This window comes from Puma concolor, chromosome A1 (assembly GCF_028749965.1).
Source record: "Puma concolor isolate L17-30 chromosome A1, mPumCon1.1.hap2, whole genome shotgun sequence".
Classification (NCBI taxonomy): Eukaryota; Metazoa; Chordata; class Mammalia; order Carnivora; family Felidae; genus Puma; species Puma concolor.
Window position 1 is genome coordinate 232,477,021 of NC_141667.1, and position 24,925 is coordinate 232,501,945.

A 24,925-nucleotide genomic window follows, 5' to 3' on the forward strand; every position below is an offset into this window, starting at 1 on the left:
AAGCAAATCACATGGCCAAACCTGACAATGAAGCATGGAAGTATATTCTTCCCACAGTCCCAAGGCAGCAGGCAAGGATATCTAATCTTCCTCTGAAGGGGCAAATATTTGAAAATACAGAAAGATGCCAGGGCTGAAGTCTCCAAGAGTTCTTGACCTTTCCTAGTTGTGCCAAAGTGGCTGCCACGGCTCCAAGAAACAGAGCTATTCCACACAGGAAGGAAAAGAAAGGAGGAAGGATAAGCAGGAAGAAATGCTGACGGAGTCTGTCAATCTCTTTCTCTCTCTCTTTTTTAAGATTTTTATTTTTATTTAAAAAAATTTTTTTTAAGTTTATTTATTTTGAGAGAGACAGAGACAGTATGAGTGGGGCAGGGGCAGAGAGAGGGAGAGAGAGAATCCCAAGCAGGCTCCGTGCTGCCAGCACAGAGCCCAAAGCAGGGCTCAAGCCCACGAAACCATGAGATCATGACCTGGGCCAAAATCAAGAGTCAGACACTTAACTGACTGAGCCACCCAGGTGTCCTTAAAGGTTTTTAAGTAATCTCTGCACCCAGTGTGGGTCTCACACTCACAACCCCAAGATCAGGAGTCACACGCTCTACTGACTGAGCTAGCCAGGAGCCCAATGTCTCTTTGAAGAGTTGTTGTTATTGGGGTTTTTTTTTTTTTTTTTTGCTTTTTTTTTCTTTTCTGGCAGGCTGCCTTAAAGACTTCCACTTACTTACGTTTCATTGGCCATTTCTCTGTGCAAGGAAAGCAAGGCTATGTTATTCAGCTACCACTCCCAATAGAGGGGTTTTGTGAGTAAGGAAGATAGTATGAATATTGGGTGCTCAGCTGGTGGTTTCTGCCATTCCAACAAGAGAGGTATCTAAAAGTTTTTGAAAGCTGCAAGACAGAATGAAACAAATTAACTAATGAAACTGAAAAAGAAGCCACAGTCTCGAATTTTCTGTGGTTGTTGCAGAGATGCTGGAAGCTGATCTACCTACTAGAACCCTGACATGTTTCTGGGCTCCGAGTCAGCAGCTGGGCTAGAAGACAGAAGCAAGAAGTGGGCTGAAAAGAGAGAGAACTCGTGAATGTCTTACATGGACAACTACCCTTCACACCATTTTCCCATCATGACCCAGAAAGCCAGCACTCAGCATTTACTCCCATGCAAAACAAAACAAAACCCAAAGATACTAAACAAAATATTTCAGCCCTCTTTCTTTAAGCCTCTATTTGGAGGCCCCTGCAGCCTGACAGCCCCCTTCTCACCCACTTTACCCAGAGCTCTGCATCCAAATCCTAGTTGGTAAAGATAACTGGCTTGAGAACAGACCACTGTGGAAGCCCACATCAGCTAGGCAGTCTTTCTGCCTTATATATGAGCAAACCGTTGGGGCTTACCAGGCAAATGAGGGGCTCTACTGCAGGATCAGATGCAATCTCAGCTGATGCCACACCCACAACCAAATGTTAAGTGAAAGTCTGTAGGCTGAACCATAGGCCCACCCCCAGCCCTCTTGTATCCATGCAACAAGAACAGGTTGCTATGAAAATGGAACATTCAGAGAACCACAGAGGAGTACTTATAAACTTAAAAACTCTGCCTATCACAAATATAAATATTAACACTGGGAAGAGGGTGGTAGACTGGGCAGTGCAAAGTAAAATCTTCATATTGAAGAGTTAAAAGATAATGTCAAAAGTCTTCCAAATAAGCAAATAGAGGTAACAACATATAATCTAGAGTTCTGAAGGTAGCCACAAGAAGAACTAAATAAAGAACCTGTTTTGAAGGAAAGGAAGGTAGGTAGGAAAGAAAGGAGGGAAGAAAGAAAAGAAAAAGAGGGAGGGAGGGAGGGAGGGAGGGAGGGAAGGAGGAAGGAAGGAAGGAAGGAAGGAAGGAAGGAAGGAAGGAAGGAAAAGAAAAGAAAACATTTTCTCTGAGTTTGGGATTCAAGGAGGGGAGGAAATGTGGAAGTCCACGACTTTCCCCTATAACCTGCTCTGTATTATTTGATCTGTTGCCAGTCACATGGACTTCTGTACCTATGCTTTCTGCAACACTACATTTTTAGATATATACACATTGAAACTGCTATATAGCATTGCAGTGTCTAAATATGCCATGTTTATTTATACAGACCCTTTAGATGACTATTTGAGTCATTTAAAATGTTTCAGTATTAAGAACAATATTGGATCAAACAGTCTTGTATACATCCTTCTGTACAAGTCTGGAGGAGGGATACTCTGCACTGGAGGGAAGGAGTCTAACTTCACCAGGAAACTGACAAATTGCTCTCCAGGGCATGTGCGCCAGCTCTCATCCATAAGAGATAAAAGTGTCAGTGTTCCACACCCTCACCAATTGTTTTTCAAGTCTCTTACATTCTGCCAGTCTGGTGGGTGTGAAATGACGTCTCACTGTGACGCTGCTTCCCAGATTATTAGAAGAGTTGAAGGTCTTCTCATGAGTTTGCTGGCAATACGGATTTCCTCTTCACTGAGGCTTTGCCTGCGTTTCTGTTTTGTTGTTTATCTTCCGCTAACTGGTAGGCATTCTTTACGAATTCTGGATACTAAGGCTTTGTGGGGCACACGTGTTGCAAGGTCTTCTCTCAGTCTATTTGGTTTTTAAATCTGTTTACTTTTTGCTCATTCATTTAACATACGTTTTAAGTGTAATCAAATACATCAACCTTTTATGTTCATACTTACGTTGTGTTTATGAAATCCCTTCTTACCCTGAGGTCATCATTCTGTCTTCCTTAGGGCACAAAGTAACGCTTCAGTTAATATATGAATAAATACACGAATAAATAAAGTCTTTCCAGGTTGTTGGTCTCCAGGACATTACACAAATCCAATTTTTATTTTGTACAAGCACCTTGCTCATACAAGCAAATTTGTATTGCAAGATCAGACTTAAAGACAAATGTTAAAGGGATTGTTACCATTTATCATAATGAAATCAAGCTGAAGCATGCCTTACTTTACACACACGGAAGTGTACAACCAGCGAGACTAACTAATTCTTCTTCACAAAAGATGCACTTGAGAAATGGGGTTTTAATATACAGCAATGTTTAGATTAGAAATCAGAAAAACAATCTTGTTAGTAAGGGCTACAGCAATACAACAGGGCACCTGGAACAGCCCGTGTATTGAAAAAATTGTACTGAGCCTCTATTGTATGGCAGACCTGTAAGAAAAATTGTGGAACTTCTTTTTTAAAAAGGGTGGGGGGAGGGGGTGGCGCCTGGGTGGCTCAGTCGGTTAAGTGTCTGACTTTGACTCAGGTCATGAGTGTGAGCCCCTCATCGGGCTCTGTGCTGACAGCTCAGAGCCTGGCACCTGCTTCGGATTCTGTGTCTCCTCCTCCCTCTGCCCCTCCCATGCTCATGTCTCTGTCTCTCAGTAATAAATAAGCATTAAAAAAAATTTATGGGGGCGCCTGGGTGGCGCAGTCGGTTAAGCGTCCGACTTCAGCCAGGTCACAATCTCGCGCTCCGTGAGTTCGAGCCCCGCGTCGGGCTCTGGGCTGATGGCTCAGAGCCTGGAGCCTGTTTCTGATTCTGTGTCTCCCTCTCTCTCTGCCCCTCCCCCGTTCATGCTCTGTCTCTCTCTGTCCCCAAAATAAATAAACGTTGAAAAAAAAAATTTATGGGGCGCCTGGGTGGCTCAGTCGGTTGAGCGTCCGACTTCGCTCAGGTCACGATCTCACAGTCCGTGAGTTCGAGCCCCGCATCAGGCTCTGTGCTGACAGCTCAGAGCCTGGAGCCTGCTTCAGATTCTGTGTCTCCCTCTCTCTCTGGCCCTCCCCCCGTTCATGCTATGTCTCTCTCTGTCTCAAAAATAAATAAATGTTAAAAAAAAAAATTAAAAAATAAAATAAAATAAATTTAATAAATAAACATTAAAAAAACCCTATGCAATCATTAGATCTGAAAGCCAGAGTCATTGCCATCAGTAGCACCAAGTCAACGGCTCTAACACGCATGTTTATCAACTGCATCCCACTGCTTTTCTCCTTAAGCCTTTGTCTTTCGTGTCCTTTCCATTCTCCGTGGCCCCATCAAGGCCTCCTCTCTCCACATCGAGTTTACAGAAACAGTCACCCAACTGGTCATCTTCCTTCCAGCTCGCTCTCCCATCCTCCCGTGCTGGACGAAACGTCCCCCGAACCTGGCTGTGATCAAGCCTTCTGCTCAAAATTTTCACCGCATCCTCGCCGCACTTTGGATAAATATGCCATAGAAATGTGTACATTGTCCCTTTGATGAGTATTTAAGTCATTAAAAATTTTCCACTCTTATGAACAATACCATTCGTAATGCAAATTTTCTCGCTGGGTATTCAGGGCCCTCCATACTCTGTCACCAATTAGCTTTCTTTATGTCCCATCGCATCCTATGTAAATCCTCTGCTTCCTCTGGGCTGATCTTCTGTTCTCCGCCTTTGTTCCTTCTCCTCCCCGGCTAAAGGATCCTGCCAAGGACAGCCCAAGACCCACTTCTTCCACTGATTGTTTACTGACTGTTCAGTGATTATACCCACCTCACATTCCTAAAACACTTACCATCTGTGCCATGCAGTTGGCACATGCTGTCTTGAAACGTTTTTATATATCTCCTGGTTCCCAAAGTAGATTAAAGCGATCTGTGGGCAGGAATGATGTGTCAGGGAGTCTTGGGCAGAAGGGAGGTCCCCGAAGCATCCAGCCCAGTTCCTTACAAGATTCAATAAGTATCTGCTGTCATTTAGCCCCAAATGTATTAAATTTTTCATAGTATATTCACCAATGCTAAAGAGAAAAGTCTTAATACTCTCCAGTAGGTTGGGTTATGCTTCCCAGATGAAAACGACTCATGGTAGAAAAAGACAAATGATTGATGCAAAGAAGTGTTTTTGAACATTAAGAAGAAATACAAGAGTGACCTAAAATCTCAGGCACTCCACATCTCTTTTTAAATGAAAGCATATTTGGGGTGCCCGGGTGGCTCAAGCGGTTGAGCGGCCGACCTTGGCTCAAGTCATGATGTCACGGCTTGTGGGTTCGAGCCCCGCATTGGGCTCTGTGCCGAAACTCGGAGCCTGGAGCCTGCTTCGGATTCTGTGTCTCCCTCTCTCTGCCCCTCCCTTGCTTGTTCTCTCTCTCTCTCTCTCTCTCTCAAAAATAAATAAGCATTTAAAACAAATTTTTTTAATGAATAAATGAAAGCATATTCATTACTGAAGAGTCACACGTTGTAAAACTCCCCGCAGAAGTTTACACGTTCCCCAGACACCCTTCTCTCAGGGGGTTGAAGACTTGGAGAAGAGAGGCCAGCATTGACGGTTACGCTGTGCTCGGCCAAGACCCACAGGTCCGCACACTGGGCTGCCCAAGTCGCCACCTCAGGCGGGCACTCTTCTGGCCCCAGACAGACCAAGTGGAGAATAACCACCTACCACCCTCTACCTGTAATTTCGGGAAACTGCTGCTGTCGCCTTTCATCACTGGCTCCTTAAAAGTACTGCTTGCTGCAAATGCTTGAGGAATTAGCGAAAAGAGGTAAAGAAGAAAATACAAACCACCACCCAGGCATAACCACTAACACTCTTTTGGAGGTTTCACCAAAACTACACACACACACACACACACACACACACACACACACACACACACACTCACCGCCCTGTGGGCTCCTGCCCCACAGGCAGTGAGAGGCTGTGTGGGTCAAGGTTACAAGCGTGGCCTCCGGAGCCTGACTCCAGGTCTGAAACCTGGTCCCACCGCTCACTGGCTCCGTAACCTGAACAAAGTGCTTCCTGTGCACATTCTTTCACCTGCAAAATTAGAATCATAGCGTCTGCCTCATAGGGTTGCTAGGGGTTTAAGTGAGGTGATATATATGTCACGTCCGTACCAGCGAGATGCGTAGAAAACACCGGGCAGTTCTGAGTTATCATGATTGGACAAGTCCCCATCTTACCTTTGAACTTGACATTTTATCAGGGCTCTGTTGCCAAATCTTCTTTGAAAATACTGTCTTTATGGGGGCGTCTGGGTGTCTTAGTCGGTTAAGCGTCTGACTTCAGTTCAGGTCATGATCTCGTGGTTCGTGAGTTTGAGCCCCGTATCAGGTTCTCTGCTGTCAACGTGGAGCCCGCTTCGGATCCTCTGTCCCCCTCTCTCTGCACCTTCTGCTTGCTTGGTCCCTCTCTCTCTCTCTCTCTCTCTCTCTCAAAAATAAATAAATAAATAAATAAATAAATAAATAAATAAATAAATAAATAGGTTTTTTTAAAAAAAGAAAATATTGTTTTTATGATTATATGTTTCTCTATCCTACTTTTAACCTATCAGTTTATCACGCCTATATGTTTTTAATATTCTTTTAAAACATTATTTCTGAGGTCTGTATAACTAATACTCTATCTTCTAAATATGCCACATTCATCATTTTCTTCTATTGCGGGATGTTCAGGCTGTTTCCTATTTATCACTATGATATATAATACTGTGATAATAAAAACTTTAGTCACATCTCTGTTTGCTTTCTTGTGACTTCTAACATAGAATTTCTAGAAGGATAGGGGATAGGCATTGTTTAATGTTTATGTTACCAAACCGCCATCCAGAAAAAATACTCCAAGTTCACACCCATCAGTCCTGTGTGAGAACGGCCTCTATATCCATGATGGTGTTTTAGTGTTATCTCTTTTCTCCTTTTTTTTTTTGCTACTTGGGAAAAAGAAAAATTTTATGTCATTTAATTTTGATTTTGACAGCCAAACTTTTATGATTATAATGGTCAAGTGTATTTCCTCTTTCGGGAATATTCGATTCATGCCCCCATTCTTTTGCATTTGTTTGATTTCTTTTGGCTGAGTTGCAAAGAGGTTTTTCATATTAATTGGTAAGTGCTCCTTATAGTAGCAATTTAATTTTTCTGTTACATTTTATTTTTTTCCAGTTTACTTTAGAGCTTACGGCTTTTATTTCCTCATTGACTCAGCACATAGTTATTGAGTGCCTGCTGTGCCAGACAATGTTGTAGGTGCTGGGGATTCAGCAGGGAGCACAGCCGGCTAAAATCTCTGTCCCTGGAGAGCTTACATGTTAGTGGGAGAGTGGAATTGCAATGCACAGAACCATCTAGTTCCTGGAATGCCTGCTCTAGAGTTTTAGAAGCACCTGTAACTTCTTAGACACAACTGGCCTGTTAAGTCATCTTCTTTTCAGAAAACCATTGTACCTACATGAATACAGAGGAAGAGAGACCCCAGGGTCTCTTGATAGAGAAAATTAGATAATATTTTCAAACGCGTCTGACTGGAAGGGCACCCATAGACTTTCAGACGGGACTTGGGAGATCAAGAGCACATCTAGTGTTGTTTCTTTTTCCTTTCACACACACACACCTCGCTTACACATCCCACACTAGGGGGCAGGAGAAACAGAGGGGTGCAGGCACGGATGACGAGAATAGAAAAGCTTGCGGTCCTATCTGAGTTGGCTCAGGCTGTCACCACAAAGTGCCACAGAGCGGGTAGCTTATAAACAGCAGCACCCTCTTTCTCCCAGTTCCGAAGGCTGGAGGTCTCAGATCGGGATGCTAGCCTGGTCAGGTTCTGGGGAGAGCCTTCTTCCGGGTTGCAGACTGCTGACCGCTTGCCGTGGCCTCACACGGTGGGAAAAGGTTGAGCTGGCTCTCTGGCCTCTTCTTAAAAGGGCACTAATCCTATTCATGAGGGCTCACCCAAGTACCTCCCGGAGGCCTCACCTCCAAAACCCAGCACACTGGAGATTAGACTTTAACATGCGAATTTGGGGAGGCCATAACGAGGCTCCATAAGCAGAGGGGATTGTGCCAGGAAGGACTTTATGGAATGGTTGATGCACCAGCACCAAGTTTACAAGAGATTCCCTTCCCTCAATGGATGCACAGGAGAGCTAGGGGACCCACAACAGGAGCAAAATGGCCTTCTCAGCAATCTGTGTGCACGTGTGACTCAAGCACCAGATGAACGACCACCCCTCCAAAGTGCCAACTCTTGGAGGGGTGCCCGGGTGGTGCAGTCAGTTGAGCGTCCAACTCTAGATTTGGGCTCAGGTCATGATCTCACGGTTCATGAGTTCGAGCCCCGCATCAGGCTCGTGCTCACAATGAGGAGCCTGCGTGGTATTCTCTCTCTTTCCTCTCTCTACCTCTCCCCTGCTCTCTCTTTCTCTCTGTCTCTCCAAATGAGTAAATAAACATTTTTTAAAAAGTTTAAAAACCAAGTGTCAGCCCTTGGAAACAACTCCAGAGAAGCAGACAGAGAGAATCCTGAGTTAACTGAGGTTGTGCTTTGGGCGGCAGCAGAACAAGGCTGAAAATAAAAGTTGAATGGAGTTATAGAAAGTTCTATTTCTCATACCTCTGAAAGATCTCCCTGTGCTTTTAAGAGGGATCATGCAAAAAAGAGATCATTATTTCAACACTTAGACAAGAATTCCCACAGTTCTTAAGAAACCGAAAATGCAGATAGAAGGTTCTGTTACATTAGCATAATCTTAAATTCACTTTGGGGCGCCTGGGTGGCGCAGTCGGTTAAGCGTCCGACTTCAGCCAGGTCACGATCTCGCGCTCCGTGAGTTCGAGCCCCGCGTCGGGCTCTGGGCTGATGGCTCAGAGCCTGGAGCCTGTTTCTGATTCTGTGTCTCCCTCTCTCTCTGCCCCTCGCCCGTTCATGCTCTGTCTCTCTCTGTCCCAAAAATAAATAAACGTTGAAAAAAAAATTTTTTTTTAAAAAATTCACTTTTGCAAAGGCAGTTCCAAAAACAGCCGCTCCGATACGTACAAGGTGGAGGTCATCAATCCCTCCTTCACCCTTGGCCCCTCGCAAGCAACACATACATAAACATCCCTACAGAGCCAGGACAAACACAACGGACCCCCAAAGTCGCCCAACGCAGATGAACAAGATCCTCGTGAGGACAAAATCTCTAGATGGCCCTCCTCAGAAGACTCCTCCCTCACCCCCTCTCCTTGCCCGGCTCAGGCTTCCCTGCCGCCTCCACTTTGTCCGCTGTCTCCACTCTTTGTCAAAAGCTGCCCTCTTATCAGACGCTGCCCTCTGTCACTCTCAGCTTACTCCTCAATAAAGCAGAGCTGGTTTCAGGTTCAGAAAAGATGTTCCGCATCACTAATCGTTAGGGAAATGCACACCAAAACCACAATGAGATAACACTTCGCACCCATTGGGATGACTACTTAAAAAGGGGGGGGGGGGCTGGTGGGCAGGGAGGTTGGTGAGGACAGGGAGAAAGAGAAACCCGGGGGGGCGGGAACGTAAAATGGCACACAGCCGGTGTGGAAAATGGTGTGATGGCGCCTCAAAAATTTTTAAAAGGGGATTACCATACAATTCCCCAATTATACAGCTGGGGATGCCCCCAAAAGAACTGAGGGCAAGGCCTCAAAGAGATGCTTGCACACCCATGACCACTATCACTGCAGCATCAGTCACAAAAACCAAAAGGCGGAAGCCACCCAAGTGTCCCCAGACGGATGAATGGGTAAAGATGTGGCCTCTTCATACAATGGGACATGATTCAGCGTGAGAAAGGAAGGAAATGCTGCCCCAGGCAACAATATGGCTGAATTCTGAGGCCATTGCGCTAAGTGAAATAAGCCGTCGTCGCAAAAGGACAAAGACCGTCCGATTCCACTCCCATGAGCTGCCTATAGTCCAAGTCATAGGGACAGAAAGGGCAAGGGTGATTGGCAGGGTCAGGGGGGAAGAGGGGAATGAGGCGCTCGCGCTTGAGGGGTCGAGAGCCTCAGTTGAGGCCAGGACAAAGCTCTGGAAGTGGATAGTGGTGGCCGTTGCACAGCGATACAAATGTACTTAATGGCACAGAACCGTGCGCTTCTAAACGGGGGAGGGGGGGGGAGAATGCTGAGAAAAAGAACTTGGGGGAGGAGTGGGTGTCCGGTCAAATCGGACGGAAACAGGAACACTCAAGGACCGGCTTTACGCCCTGGAGAGCTGGAGTGAACTCCCCAGGCTGTAGGGCCAGGAGCGGGGAGGCGGCCCCACCGAGCTCTAGGGACTGGCCACCCAGAAGGATGTCTGCAGCTTATCTTAATCGCCACACCCTCCACGAAGCCCCCTTCTGATGTCCCCTAAACTCCGCCTGATCAACGGAGGCCACATGCCCTCCAAGCGGGCACTGGCTGGGGCTCAGGAAGGGAAACACATCTTACATTCTTTAGCCCAAGCACAGATCGACGTTCGGCCCGGGCGCAGACGCACGGTGCCTGCGGAATTAAAAGGTAACGGTGAGGGGTGGTGCCGAAGGGGGGGTGGGAAGCCTCGGGGCGAGGGGACACACGCGACGCTTGGGAAAGCCAGCCCTGCAGTCTGGGGCCTGACACACGCGGCCCCGTGCTCCGAGCCCACACCGCACTTGCTTCTTCTCTCACAGGCTCTACCGGGACCCCTTTGCCCAGTTCTGCCCGCGGGACCCAGGGCGGCGTCTGCTGGGGGCCGCGGGCACCCGGCGGCGCCCCGCACGCGGCCCGCGCAGACACGCAGGGCGCGCCCCTCCGCGTCCCCCGGGCTCGCGCCCCAGCGCGGGCGCGCTCACGAGCTCGGGCCGGGGCCGGCGCCGCCCGCGGGGGCGCGCCTCGTCCCCCCACTCCCTTCCCCGCGCGGCCGCGGGCTCGGCCTCTTCGCGCCCGCGCCCCCGCGCCCCCGCGCGCCCGCGCCGGGCCGCCCGCAGCCGCGGCCCCTCCCGCCGCCTCCTACGCACGCTCCTCCGCGCGCTCCTCCGCGCGCTCCTCCGCCCGGCTCGCGCGGCGACGCCCTGGGCGGCGAGAGCCTCCGCGGCCGCGGAAATCTGTACACACCGCGCGGCGAGCCTGGTAGCTGGGTCTCTGTGGCGCAATCGGTTAGCGCGTTCGGCTGTTAACCGAAAGGTTGGTGGTTCGAGCCCACCCAGGGACGGGGAGCGCTCATTTTCCTGAGATGACCTCGATACGGATCCATTTTAAAATGGCAAGCCTGAGATTTTTAGTCGAACGGGAGTACGACGCCACCACGCTTCCAGGCTAGAGGAAGACCTTGTCCTCTCAGTATTTGTTGCACGGCGGGGGCGGATCTAAGAGGGACTCTGCGTCTGGACTGGCAGCTTGTGCCTTGGTCATTCAGTTCCCGTGGTCATTTATCCACGGGAAACCTACACACATTCTTCGGGAGACCGGCCCAAGATTGTGCTTCAACAGCAGTAACTGTAACGGGGGGGAAATAATTGCCCCTTGACAAGTGAGTTTCTCCCAGAAAATCGGATACCACCAAAAAGTAAATGTACTTACTCAATACTGCCTTATCTACTGCCGGAAGAATCCGAGGAGCTGTTCGATGAACATATGCAAGGGGAGTCACCTAAAAGTGTGTGGGGGCATAATCACCCCACGTAACTGTGCTAAACGGAGCTCTGTTTTGGACAATGGACTTGAACCTAGGCAAAGGTGTTAATGTTTGCGTTAGATCGCTGACACAATTTTCCCTGAAATTAAACTCAGGCAGAAATTGTTTGTATGAGTTCTTGCTTAAAAGGTTTCCAATGACGTGTTTTCAACTCCGGTCTCACAGAAGACACAGATCTTTTACAAGCAGATGGTTCACATAAGACTTTCTATAAAGATAGAGAACCACACGATAATATGATAACGTGATGCTATAATTCGTTCCTGCCAAGATTGAGGTCATGTGGTGGGTGCTTTGTCTCTGGGATGTACTTTTCCTGGATAGAACTGAGAGACTCGGAAGAAGGAATAAGTTAGCTGCGTCACTCGGCGGTCTCTTAGGAAATGCCTTGGCAAATGCTGGCTGATAATTATTTATCAAATAATTGTTGATAATAAAATATCCTCTGTTGTCTAGTGAGAAGCCCTAAAAAAGGAGACACAGTGTTGCACTTGGAGAATTTCAGGCAGATTCAGCAGTAGCCGGCCCCCCACCCCCACCCCCCACATTCCAAGCTTTCCACTCATAGTTATGGATAGATTATAGTAGAAACAAGAAAAGGGAAGGCAGTTAGGTCATAAGATCATTCATGTACTGTCCAAATCTAGTCCAACACTTCAAGATGAAGGAGGCATAATATTTGCTAGTACTTAAGTTATGAGGCCTTAGAAAGCATATCCTTCCGCTTTAAGCTGATCGTATTTATACTAGGTTATAAGCTCCTTGAGGGAAGAGACCAACTTCTGTTCTTAGTGATCATTTTAGATTCCAAACTGCTTCCTTCAAGATGCAGTTCAAATTCTTGAGCTTAACACACAGAGGCTTTCATGATCTGTGGCCTTGTCTCCTACCGTGTTCCTGCATGAAAACTTCTAGTGGTTATATGCATTTACCAGGAGTTCCTTCAATGGCGCATGCCGCCTTGTACCCTCCACCCCCCCAGATGTCTTTCCCGTTACCCTGATGTGCCAGTCCCCGCCCCCTCTGTACACACCTGGGTAACATCCGCAGAGGAGTTACCTTCTCAGGGAGGCCTCCCCTGATGCCCCTCCTCCATTCATTCATCACGCTACCCTGAAAACAGGGAGTTACTTGTCACCTACGCTAGAATACGAACCCCTGGAGTGTAGTGACTACGTCTTTATTCACATTGTTTGCTCACCTAGCACAGGCCTGTCACATGCACATGCTCAGGACAGATGCGTTCCCTGCCTTCCCAGAGTATGTGATTAACAGAGATAGATACTCAGATAAAAATGCATATGATGAAGTGCCAGCGTGAGGGCCACAGAAAAATGTTCCCAGGCAGTAAAGGAGGAAGTCAACATAGATAGGCTGGATTGTGTCTCCGTGGAGGATTTGAAACAACCCTGGAAGATCTGGACAGGCCAGAAGGCAGGGGAGAGCTATTTAAAGCTGGCAAAATTTGGAGACAAGATGGGGGTGGGTAGGAGAGACGCGTAACCAGAATATGGAACAAATGTACTTAAATAGAGCGCACTGAAAATGTTCTTAGCTTGCGGAAGGGCCCTGAAGACCAAAGGATGAGGCTAGACTTTACCCTATAAAGTAAGGGAGTAACTGTTAAAGGTTTCTGTTTCAGGATATAATGAAATTTAGTCTTGATGGTTGGTCTGGCAACAGAATAGGGAAAATAAGAGATCAGAGAACAGTTAAGAGGAAATTATATTTCAAAGGAGAGGCAATGGGGTGACTTTAGAAACGAAGGATGTAATTCAAGGGAAGACTGGATAAGATTTAGAGACTGAAACAAGAGGGAAATGTGGAGGGTGGTGCCTACATTTACAGCCTGGGTGACCCAGGAAATGGTGATAGTGTTGCTTGATGTTGGAGGGGTCTTAAAGAAATCTTGAAATTGGAGAAATTATACATTGCCCATACTTTCAGTTTACCGTACTTGTGGCTGGTTCTCCACCATGGAGTTCATCTAAAACCTAGCCCCAAAAAGAAAAAAAAAAAAAAAGAAAGAAAAAACCTAGTCCCAGAATCAGTCTTCATTTTTTTAAAAGTTTTTATTTATTTTGAGAGAGAAAGAGAGAGCTTGTGCACATGCGTGAGCTGGGGAGGGACACAGAGAGAGGGAGAGACAGAGAGAGGGAGCCAGCACGGAGCTTGATTCGGGGCTCGAATCCGTGAACCGTGAGATCATGACCTGAGCCAAAGTCTGACACTTAACTGACTGAGCCACCCAGGCGCCCCTGTATTTATTGTATTTGTATTCTAATTAGTGATAAAGGTTATAAAGTATGTCAAATCCAAAGTGTTTAGGGATGGAAAAATTACTAAACTGAAGCTTTTAAGGTAATACAAAGAACTAGAATAGTCTAATACTATTGACAAGCCACCAAGAAACCAATTTTTCTTTTTCTTTCTTTTTTTTTTTTGCTGAGCAATTAAGTAGATATGCAAAATTAGTAATAAATGACTTCAGACCCCAAAAAAAAGCCTGCTTTGGGGTTTTAACACTTAATACCTTATTTTTATAATCTGCAATGACTTGATGTGAAGGGCTTTACTATATTGATCCTTTAAGGGTTGCTTCTATAGGGATTTACAGCACAGCAGATACCAATTTGTATTTCTTTCCTTGCAAGTTACTTTAATGACATCCAGCAAACTGTCATATTTTATTACCCCCTTGGAGGAATTGAGCCATTTTTCATTGCTTTTTTTTTTCTTTTTAGTAAAAACAGAACAGAAATTACTGTCTGCCAAAGAGGACTCAAACTAGTTATTCCCTAAGATAAAGTGACAAAGTAAATCAAACACACACTTTAAGGAGACCGACTATCTTAGTACTAAGCTGGGAAGTCGATTATTATAGATTATCATATGTGTGTGTGAGCACAGGGGTGTTTATTTATACCTAATTGAACAACATATTCACTTTAATACTAGAGTTTAGGCTAGTCTGATAATTGAAATTCACTAGAGTGTAAACTACATAGGCGAAAATCTACATTGGATGTGACTCAACATAGAACTGAAGTTTGAAATACAGAATTTCTCCATTAATCATCAAGCAAGGAGGTTCTTTACTGGAACCACAACTTTCGTGGCCAGCGGGGACATCAGTTTACTGCTGCAAACATTTTGCCATCCTGCTGAATTGGCCTGGTTTACACTGCCTTAGGGCTGGGGGAGCAGTAAATATCTGGTGTTGTAGACACTTGAACCTCAGCATATTCCACGATCTCCGCCTCCAAGCCTGGTGGGAAGGTATACTAAAAAGAGAAGGCTGGCAAGAAGGGTGCTTTACCAAGCTATTAAGTACCTGCAATAACCAAACAAAATGAATTTCCATCTTGAGATGTGAAGTCTTTCACAAGTTCCTTTTCTCTCGATGACCTCTTGCTTCTGTGGTTACATTTTAACTCCTGACGACTGTATTTTACACTTCTCTGGTACTAGCTTTGTTGTCACTTTAGCCCGTTTGCTATGTTGCAGAAGTTGATAAGCCCCTTTTCGTGGATCTGCTCGGATTAGAAACAACCTGGTATGCCATTCTGCCTCCTTTGCCACTTCTGTGGCTTCCTGAGGGAACACTGGTTGGGGAGAAGGGGTGTGGAGGTCCTGGTGCTCAAAAGTGAAAGAGAGCCAGAAAGACAGTCACAGATAAGCTCGCTGAGCAGGCCTGTTCAGACCCAACCAACTATGGGGGACTCTTTACAGGCACCCACAGGAGGGGTTGCCTCTGGAAACTGCTCGGAATGAAGTCATTAGTTTAAATGTGACTTCTTTGGGATGCTTTCTCTAACCTCCCAGGTGGATCCCACCCTTCCTCGTCATCCTCTGCCATAACACATATTGATCAATGTTTTTTGGCCCCCAGGCTCTGCGTTTGGAGAAGCAGTCCATTTTGTGTTGTTTGTATTTGTGGTATCTAGCAAAACTCTAAAGTTACCTAAATTTGATTGCAGTAATCATTTTTGTGATTATAAGCCAAAGCATTATGCTGTATACCTTAAGCTTATGCAGAGATGTAGGTCAGTTATATCTCAATACAACCGGAAGCGAACAAAAACAGAACAAAACTCTAATAAATCTTCCACTTTTCGTCCAGTGTTTCTGACTTGCAGCGTACATTATTATAATAATGTTAACTGGAAGAAAAAACAGTTAAAATTTAATAGACTTTCCTCCCAGCGTATTTTCTCCTGGAAAATTGAGATTTACACTGTTTAATTGGCATTCTACCACTGAGCACCAAAATTTCCCCCTCAACTTACTACAGGAATTGAACATTTGTTACATTTAATATGAAAGATAGGTGAATGGTGTATCCTGAATGGTTAAAGAACAGTAAGTTGATTCAGCAAATGGTGTTCAAACAAATTTACTATCAGGGGAGAAAAACCTCAGTGCAGCACATCAAAATACATTCCAAAAGAATTAAAGATTCATGACTGAAAAAAAAAGAAAGAAAAAAGAAAGAAAAGAAACCTAGCTCTACCAGAAGATATATGTAAATATTTGTATATTTGGGGTGTGGAAATGACCTGGCTAAAACATAATACCGAAAGGAAAAGAATATAAAATAATGTAAAATTTCTATCAAATTTCTCCTAGTTGCTTTTTCAACCCCTGTTCCCCTCTTCATTATAACCCTCCCGTGCCTTTGAAGCACAGACCATTAGACTGAACCACCCACGCTGTTCCTTTGCGGCCATCAGCCATTTTCGTGGTATTCCGCCTTTCCTTGAGGATTTTAGCTCCTGGCTTACTGTATATTTCTTTCCACCAGGATTCCTGCCGCCATTTAAATGACTCTGCCTTCCACAAAGTCTATCCAAACACCATCCTAGCCTCTTGATTCCTTCATCTCCTCACTTTTCATGGAACCTTGGCCATGCACTTCCCTTGTCACACTTCAGACCTTGTCATCGCCAATAACTGCACTGTTCCCAAAAGCTCAGTTTCAAGCACGCTGCTTTCTTACTCACTCCAACTAGTCCCGCGCTGGCATTCTTCGCACCCACCTCCAATCCACTGAGATCTGCCGCCACTTTTTAAATGATCACCACCTGTCCTATGTCCCTCTAGCCCTCCTTATCACATCCTTAAAATCATTTTCCTTGCATAAAGCCTTAATTCCTTTTCTCCTCTGTCCCATTTACCTGGCAATACCTCTAACCTTGGCTGGATCCAACTTCCCATCTACTCTTTCTGTCCTGAGCAGCAAATGTGATTAGAGAAAAACAACCATCTTGGCTCATTTTGGTTAAAACTTACGGCCATCAACGTCTGGTGGGTTCTCTGTACGGCCTAGTGAGCCTATTGCCATGCCCCTGTTCAATTAGCTCTCAGACTAAAAATTCTAACTTCTCTCACTCAATGTTCAACTCCCCCAACACTCATACTCAGCTGGTAATATTACTATATCCCTGAGAAAATAAAAATGTGACCTTCCTCACTGCCCAATCATCACATCTCCTAATATCTGTACCCATATATTTGTCTTCTCTAGTATTAACGGGGATAAACCTGGGGGCTCTGGGGTGGCTCAGGTAAGCGTTCAACTTGAGTTCAGGTCATGATCTCACAGTTCGCGGGTTCAAGCCCCACATCGGGATCTCTGCTGTCAGTGGGGAGCTCGCTTCAGATCCTCTCTCTCTCAAAAATAAACATTAAAAAAAATAAAATGGATAAACTCCTTCTAGCTCGTTAAGGTCACACCTCCTCTCATACACTGGGTCGCCAGCCCTGGAGAAATTTACTGTGGCAGCTATCACTCCTCTCATCTACAACATCCATTCAGGTCCACACATACACATACTATGACATCTCCCGTCTTAAAGACATTAACAAAAATCTTGACCCCTCACTCCCTCACCGGGCACCAGGTGAATGTTTCAAAAGGGTAGGTCTCTATCTGCACTTTCTCTCAATCCCTTCTCTCTTGAGCCCACTCACACTTGTCCCAACTCCACTGAACTGTCCTCCCCAAGTTACCAAAGACTTTCCAATTACAAAAGCCAATGGTCATTCTCGGTCCTCTCCTTACACTACTTCTCAGCAGCATCTGACACATCAGCATCGCTCCGCCTCAAAAAAAAAAAAAAAAAAAAAGCTTTCTTCCCTTTTCAGGACACCACACTCACGTCCCTTCCATGGCTCTTCCTGTTCCCCAGATGTTCCCTAAATGACTCCATCCTTTACTGGACATTAAATACGATCACGTATTCATAATTCCTAAGTAGGAATCTCTGGTGTCCGCCTCTCCCTATTAGATTATCTCCACTTGGCAGCCTAATGGGAACCTCACATATATTCAAAACTGAATGAGTGAGTGCTTTGCTTTAAATTTTTTCCTTCCCAAGCCTGTCCCATCTCAGTAAATAGTATGACCCATCTGCTCAGGCAACAAAACCTGAGACTCCTCTTTCTGCCCCACATCCAACCCATCAACACATCCCGTCGGCTCTACTTTTGAAATGCAACAGTAATCCAGCTACTTTTCAACACCTCCACAGGGCTCACCCTAAACTCTGGGGAGGCTGTAAAAGACTATGGCTTCTACTCTGACCGGCTATAGTCACTCTCCACGCATAAGGGATCCTTTTGAATCTAAGACTAGATATCCTGCCCTTGCCTGAAACCTTCTAGTGGCCTCCATTATTCTCAAGTGTTAACAAGGTCTTCGCTATGGCCCACAAAACCATTCAAAAACTGGCTTCTGCCAACCTCCTTCATCTTGTGTTTTAATTCTCTTTCCCTGTGTCTCTGCTCAACCACAGTGGACTTTTCCTAGTCCTCAGTCATGCCAAGCACCCTCACTCCTCTGGACTTTTGTTCTTCCTGGAATGCCCTTCCTCTACACAGTCACATGGCCCCACTCCCTAACTTCGCTGAAGCCCCTGCCAAATGACACCCATCTCCAAGAAAACTTTCCAAATCCACTCAGTCTGAGTCCTCCCATGCGCTCACCTGCGGTTTTCCTCCACAGCATTCAGTGCTATTTGACTAAATCCTCATTATGCAGATCGTTTGTGATTTTGCCTACATGCTTAGATTTATAACCTTACAAATCAACACTTACAATGTGGTTACTATGGACACCCACAGAGCCGCCCAACACATATGACCCCAGGTGAGGTCTAACAGGTCAACACTGCCTTGATTCAGCTCTCATGCTGGAAGTGTCCTTTTTACAATATATCCAGTGCCACATCTTTTGTGTGTTTTTGGTGATTTCACTGTTTAAAATGTACCTCAAGTGTAGTGTTAAACTGCTGTCCGATGTTCCTAAGCACAAGAAAGGTGTGATGTGCCTTATGTGTTAGATAAGCTTCCTTCAGGCGTGACTTAAAGTGCTGTTGGCCTTGTACTCAATGGGAATGAACCAACGATATATGTTACCTGAGGTGTTTTTAAACAGAAGCACAGAAAAAACAAGGTTATTTGTTGATCAGTTGACAATAATGCTGCAACCAGAGGCTCACAGGAACCTAACCCTGCAATTCCCCTAGGAGCAGTGGTTCAGTATTTCATATTCATGGAATGCTTGTGGAAACTTTCTAGAAGAGAACCACAAGTGACCATCAACTGTATCTGTTACCACTTAACATGATATATTTATTTCCTTGTTTAGAAGGCAAGCTCCTTCTAAAGGGCAAGAATTTCTTTTTTTACTGCTTTATCTCTGAGGTTTACAACACTGTTTGGTACTTACCAGAAATCTAGAAATATTCAAATGATTAAGCAAGTTCTTGGAGAAAGTCAACTGGCCAATCGTTATAGAGGTATATAACGTCATATAAAGTTATACTCAACCGCACCAGTAATCATGAAAATGTTAAAACAACAACAAAAAAACAGCCAAGGTTTTTTTGCTCCTTCAATGCTACTACTTGGTGTTGGTGAGGATTCAGGAAAGCCAATCATGCCATCATTAAAAGACTTTAAAAATGCATATCCTCTGACCCAGCAATTCCACTCCCAGAAAATAAGACAAAAATAAGAAAGAAAAAAATCTGTGCAAAAACTTAACAAGAATTGTTGTGGCACAATGAATAACAACAAAACAGTACAAATCACCTTGAAATCTCAAGACTGGTAAAACAACGATAATCCGTACAACCTAACATTATGGAGCTATCCCAAAGGTGCCAAAGCTGTTAAGATGGAGAAAATGCTCATGAAACGTTAAAACAGATTGTACAAACACGTCGAGTAGAGTTTCTTTCTTAAAGTCTATTTGTATACAAATGTGAAAATGTTCGTGGTAGTTATTACCACTAAGTGTAAAGATCGAAGATTCAAAATCTTCCTATTTTTCTGGATGTTCCAAGCTTCTCCTGACAATAAACACGCGGTACTTTTGTGATAAAAAAAAGAAAATGGGGGCGGGGGAGGGGACGGAAAGCAAATTGGACAAATCAATCACGAAGTGCCGAGTCCCAGAGTACTCTATCCCAAGACTGCCACCCTTAAAACCTTAGGAAGTACCCCTAGTAACTCAAATCACTATTGCAGTGGTGCGGTTTAAGCAACCAAATTTTAAGTGGGTCCTGAGGGGGAACACATGCTTCTAACAGCTGCAGGAAGCACACTACTCAAACCCGGCTGTACGACTTACTAAGCTCTGTGCTGTTTTTTTAGGTCAAATGTGATAAAAGGAGCCTGCTCACAGAAATGTTGATTTTTGTTTTGATTTTAAAGTTTATTTATTTTGAGAGACGGTGTGCACAAACGAGGGGAGGGGGCAGAGAGGTGACAGAATCCCAAGCAGGCTCCATGCCACCAGCATAGAGCCCATCGTGGGGCCTGAACTCACAAACTGTGAGATCACATCCTGAGCCAAGATCAAGATCTGACGTTCACCCGACTGAGCCACTCAGGTGCCCCAGAAATGTTGGGGTTTCAATGAATTAGTGTTTCATACAAAACAGAACGTAACATACAGCAAGCTTTATAAGCACTTGGTTATTATTTTCTCCCTAGAACAACTGTTGGATGGCGTCCAAATTTGCTTGCGGAAATAAATGTGTGGGAAAAATATGAGATTTATGATCATGTGGACTCTTTGCATATAACACAAAAATAGATTATTTTCCTGTTAGAGATCATTTATTGATCACGTAATGTTACTTAAAGTTCTAGTAACAAGGTTCCTTCCATCCTTACTAAGTAGAGAAGGAAAGTTCTTTGGGGGAGGTTTACATTCCACAGCAACTTGACTGGTATAAGAAACAGGCGTTAGGATCTATGACCATAGAACGATTACCAGTCACACATTCATATCCCATGTACAATGACTTAAGTTTGTACAAACTAGTGTTTCTCCTGAACCACTGTAACCGAAAATTAAAATGTAGAAATTTAATGTACCCAAATGTAAAAACTGCCAGAAACTAGACACTCCTCTGTATCATTTTTAACATTTTGAAAAACTCACTCTCCTACAATACAAAATGAAGCAAACAAGGAAAACCAATTCCTGATCATTTTAATTTGTAAAACAGATTACATGCTTTGTGGGTAGAACCAAAGGTAAAACCTCGCGTAGCTTACATTTTGTTCATGACAAGGCCAGTGTATAAATACTACTTAATAACATATTAAGTTTTCCAAGAGCCATAATAAATATTAAACTAAAAAAAGATAGCATGCAGTCAACAACTCTCAAACAGATATTCATCAAAATGAGGTAAGTCTAATGTGTCATTTGCTAAAGAATTTAACGTCGAAGTGGAAAAAAACTCATCAAAAATATCAGTCTTCATGGAACTTTCCAAGTTCAATGTCCTAACGCAGGCATTATTTGTCAGTGAGTCTGGCTGAACTTCACACGGATTCTTCTTGGTAGGGCTACAGTAATTATGGTCCTGTCTCAGGTGTGTATTTTGGGGAATGTAATCTAACTCAGTAGGCACTGGTGCTGCGACGTGGTCATCTCCCATTTCTAAATACCTGAAATCAGCCTCCCCATTTGCCGAGTGCTCTGTTGAGACAACAGCTGTAGGAGACAACAGTTCTGCCAAAATTTCTTCATGACTTTGACCACTGTATGGAACCGCGGTGCATCCAGATTTATTCTCAGCGGTATCGATCTGATACTGTAGTTCTTTTAACAAGTCTTCTATCGAGTCACAATCGTTTGGAGACCCACAATGGGACACGTGTTCTAAATTTTCACTTGGAAGCGCTCCGTTTTGGGGGGAAGACATAAGAGCAGCTAATTTCTTCTTCTTTGCCTTAAGTTTTTTAAGAAGTTTGAGACGAAGTTTATGAATCTGACCCTCAACTGAGTCTCCATGGTTTGCAGAAGAAACACCATGTTCTTTGACACAGGAACTGTGACTGCGGTGAGCTCCGTAGGGGGCGTTTTCACATTTCTTCAGAACATCTGAATCAGCAGTAACATTAGCATGAACATGAGAAGTCGTGCCACCAGGCAGTGGATGACTTGGTGGCGGGGTGCTAACCGTAGGAGGCTTCCTTGCACACCTATTAGCTTTCCTGGATGCCCGGGTAGCCTTTTGGTTCACACCTTTAGTTTTAAAGCCACCAAAATTACTTGCCCCCTTAACCGAAGGCTGCAAATCAGTTACAGTGTTCCTATTACGAGCCGAAACACAAGGTGGCATAAAAGAAGCACCTTTGCTTAATAAGCCTTTAACCCAACTTCCTACAAATGGTTTCTTCGGAGTGTCTTTCAGAGATGGATTCTGCAGTGGCTTTGCTGTTACAGGTTTAGAAAATGCTGCCGTTTCGTTTTTCTTCAAATTAGATACCTGAGATGTAACCTGTTGTTCGGGTTTTAATTTCTCAGTCTTTGGTGAAGGAAACCGTGTCAATGGAGTGTCCTTCTCGTGGGCCACTGTGCCCTCAACTTCCGGCTGCCCACCGTGTACAGGATCAGTAGCGGGGATATTATTCACAGGTGCAGCAATCCCCGTGTCTTCGGCATTCGGCGGTGCAAATCGCACGCTTGCATTTACAGTTTGAGACGGAAGCTTTAAATCCATGAATTGGTCTTGAGTCAGGTTTCCAACACATGGAGCAGATACTAAAGAAGCCAGTAGTGACTCTCGTGATTGCAAAGCCTCTGTTTTGCCAACTCCTGCATTCTCTGCCACAGGTTTATTTTCAAACGGGAAACTTTCAGAGTTAACCTGTATTTCTTCAAGTGTCAAAGATAAAATATTGTCGTCCCCCAAACCTTCTGGACCGGAAAGTAAATGATGTCCGTGAGCTACAGCCTGACCCTGCGAAAGAGTATTAGGAGCAAATGACACACTGGTGGGGAGAGTTCCTGAGGACAGCTCGGCGGAGGCAGCATCACCCACAGAACACCACGCTGGAGAGGCTTGTTCCTCATCACCAAAAGCATGCTCATCACTAGTCTTTTTAAGTGGAAGGCAGGCAGATGTTTTATCTGTCATCTCAGATGTTCTTCTTTCCCAAATAACAATATGGATCTCTGAAGCAAGAACTTCAAATTTCTCACGCCTTTCAGAACATAGGCCTTTTAGGTCATCACATTCCAGCCAAGTTCCTGGGGGATGAGGAAGTTAAATAAATGAGGTTAGACATTCAAAACGCACCAGCTAGGTTAATTTTCTTCTGGCCATTTTAACTGCTGTATCCCTGAATATCCATCAAAGGAGAACACTTGAGAACATGGCCTTATCGTTGTCACCATTTCCTTCTGCCAAAGGTTAAAGTCTTTATTTGGACAATTAAAGTTACGGACTAACATCCAGAAATTTTAAGAACTGAGATAGTGTTTACTCTTCCCTAAATTACCCACAAAAATCAAGACAGAAGTCTAAATATTTAACTTTTGTGACTTGGAATACAGTATGTATCGCCCAATTTATCCAACAACATCAGAAAATGGATTTTTTCTGAGGCGCCTGGGTGGCTCAGTCACTTAAGCTTTTGACTTTGGCTCAGGTCATGATCTCATGGTGTGTGGGTTTGAGCCCTGCATTGGGCTCTGTGCTGACAGCCCAGAGCCTGGAGCCTGTTTCGGATTCTGTGTCTTCCTCTCTTTCTGCCACTCCCTTGCTCGTGCTCTGTCCCTCTCTCTCTCTCTCTCAAAAATAAATAAACATTAAAAAAAAAAACAGGGGGATTTTTTCCATATCTGTGAATTTTCATGAAGTCTGTTACCTCAAGTACCAACATTTGTTTGAATTCTTATTTTAATTTTTTTTTCTGATTAAAAAAACGAAAACTTTAGAGCTTTCATGTGTTTAGTTGTTTTATTTCTGAGCTTCTATTCTCTCATTTGTCAAGCAAAAATGAAATCATGTAGGTAGGACAAGGGAAGAGGTTAAGACCCTGTAGACACACACAAAAAAAAACCCAACAAAACCATTCACTAAGTTTATGTGGATATATCCTTATAAACCACCTGAACCTACTATTTCTAAATTTTTTTTTCAACGTTTTTTATTTATTTATGGGACAGACAGAGACAGAGCATGAACGGGGGAGGGGCAGAGAGAGAGGGAGACACAGAATCGGAAACAGGCTCCAGGCTCCGAGCCATCCGCCCAGAGCCTGACGCGGGGCTCGAACTCACGGACCGTGAGATCGTGACCTGGCTGAAGTCGGACGCTTAACCGACTGCGCCACCCAGGCGCCCCTGAACCTACTATTTCTATACCCATTAAAACTTCTGAGACTCTGTTGTCTGTTTATGTCAGTGGTTCTCTACCATACATGCACATTAGAATTACTTGGTTAGGGGCGCCTGGGTGGCGCAGTCGGTTAAGCGTCCGACTTCAGCCAGGTCACGATCTTGCCGTCCGCGAGTTCGAGCCCCGCGTCAGGCGCTGGGCTGATGGCTCAGAGCCTGGAGCCTGTTTCCGATTCTGTGTCTCCCTCTCTCTCTGCCCCTCCCCCGTTCATGCTCTGTCTCTCTCTGTCGCAAAAATGAATAAACGTTGAAAAAAAAAAAAAAAAAAAAAAAAAAGAATTACTTGGTTAACATTTGGACCTAATCCCCAGGGACTGATTCAATGCTCGAGGGAGGAGCCATGACCTTTTTTATAAGGTAACCATTTGATTTTTATATGTTGGAAACCATATAACCATGTAACCTACTGAAGAGGATTTCAGATTCCCTGGAATGCAGTAAAAAATTAATTTTTTTTTCCAGTTTGTTTATGTTATTGAGAACCACTTCCCTCCAAATGCTGAAGCAGAGTAAAATTTTAAGGTAATCTTATTTATAATGTGAGTTTTGGCTTGCAAAGTGCTTTTATAACACATTATTGTGCCACCCACCCAAACCACCCAAAGAGGAAAATATCAGCTATGAGAAGTGTCCAAATAATAGAAAATGGAAAAAACAGAAAATATCAAAAAGACCCCTTACCAACAGCCTGATACAACACTTTAAGTGGCTGCGTTATCTTGTTTAAGACAAAGTGAACACTGTGAGAGAAAC

The 24,925-nt window shown here is 44.5% G+C and overlaps 1 protein-coding gene, 1 long non-coding RNA gene and 1 other non-coding gene across 6 annotated transcripts in view; 1 reads left to right on the forward strand and 2 right to left on the reverse strand.

Moving 5' to 3' along the window:
- Positions 1–3,248: 3,248 nt before the first annotated feature.
- LOC147584850 (uncharacterized) lies at positions 3,249–11,988 on the reverse strand. The gene is made up of 4 exons (XR_015253864.1): positions 10,881–11,988; positions 4,577–6,220; positions 3,913–4,485; positions 3,249–3,451 (listed from the first exon to the last, which is right to left on the reverse strand). It is a non-coding gene; the product is annotated as an uncharacterized LOC147584850 (long non-coding RNA).
- TRNAN-GUU (transfer RNA asparagine (anticodon GUU)) lies at positions 10,904–10,977 on the forward strand. The gene has a single exon. It is a non-coding gene; the product is annotated as a tRNA-Asn (tRNA).
- Positions 11,989–20,951: 8,963 nt separating the features above from the next.
- The window catches only part of USPL1 (ubiquitin specific peptidase like 1), a 37,723-nt gene continuing 33,749 nt past the window's right edge, over positions 20,952–24,925 (reverse strand). For all 4 annotated transcript variants that reach the window (XM_086714244.1, XM_086714238.1, XM_086714229.1 and 1 more), the window contains one exon: positions 20,952–23,020. In XM_086714244.1, coding sequence (XP_086570370.1) covers positions 21,135–23,020 — 1,886 coding nt within the window. In that variant the 3' untranslated portion in view covers positions 20,952–21,134. The remainder of the gene's footprint in view (positions 23,021–24,925) is intronic.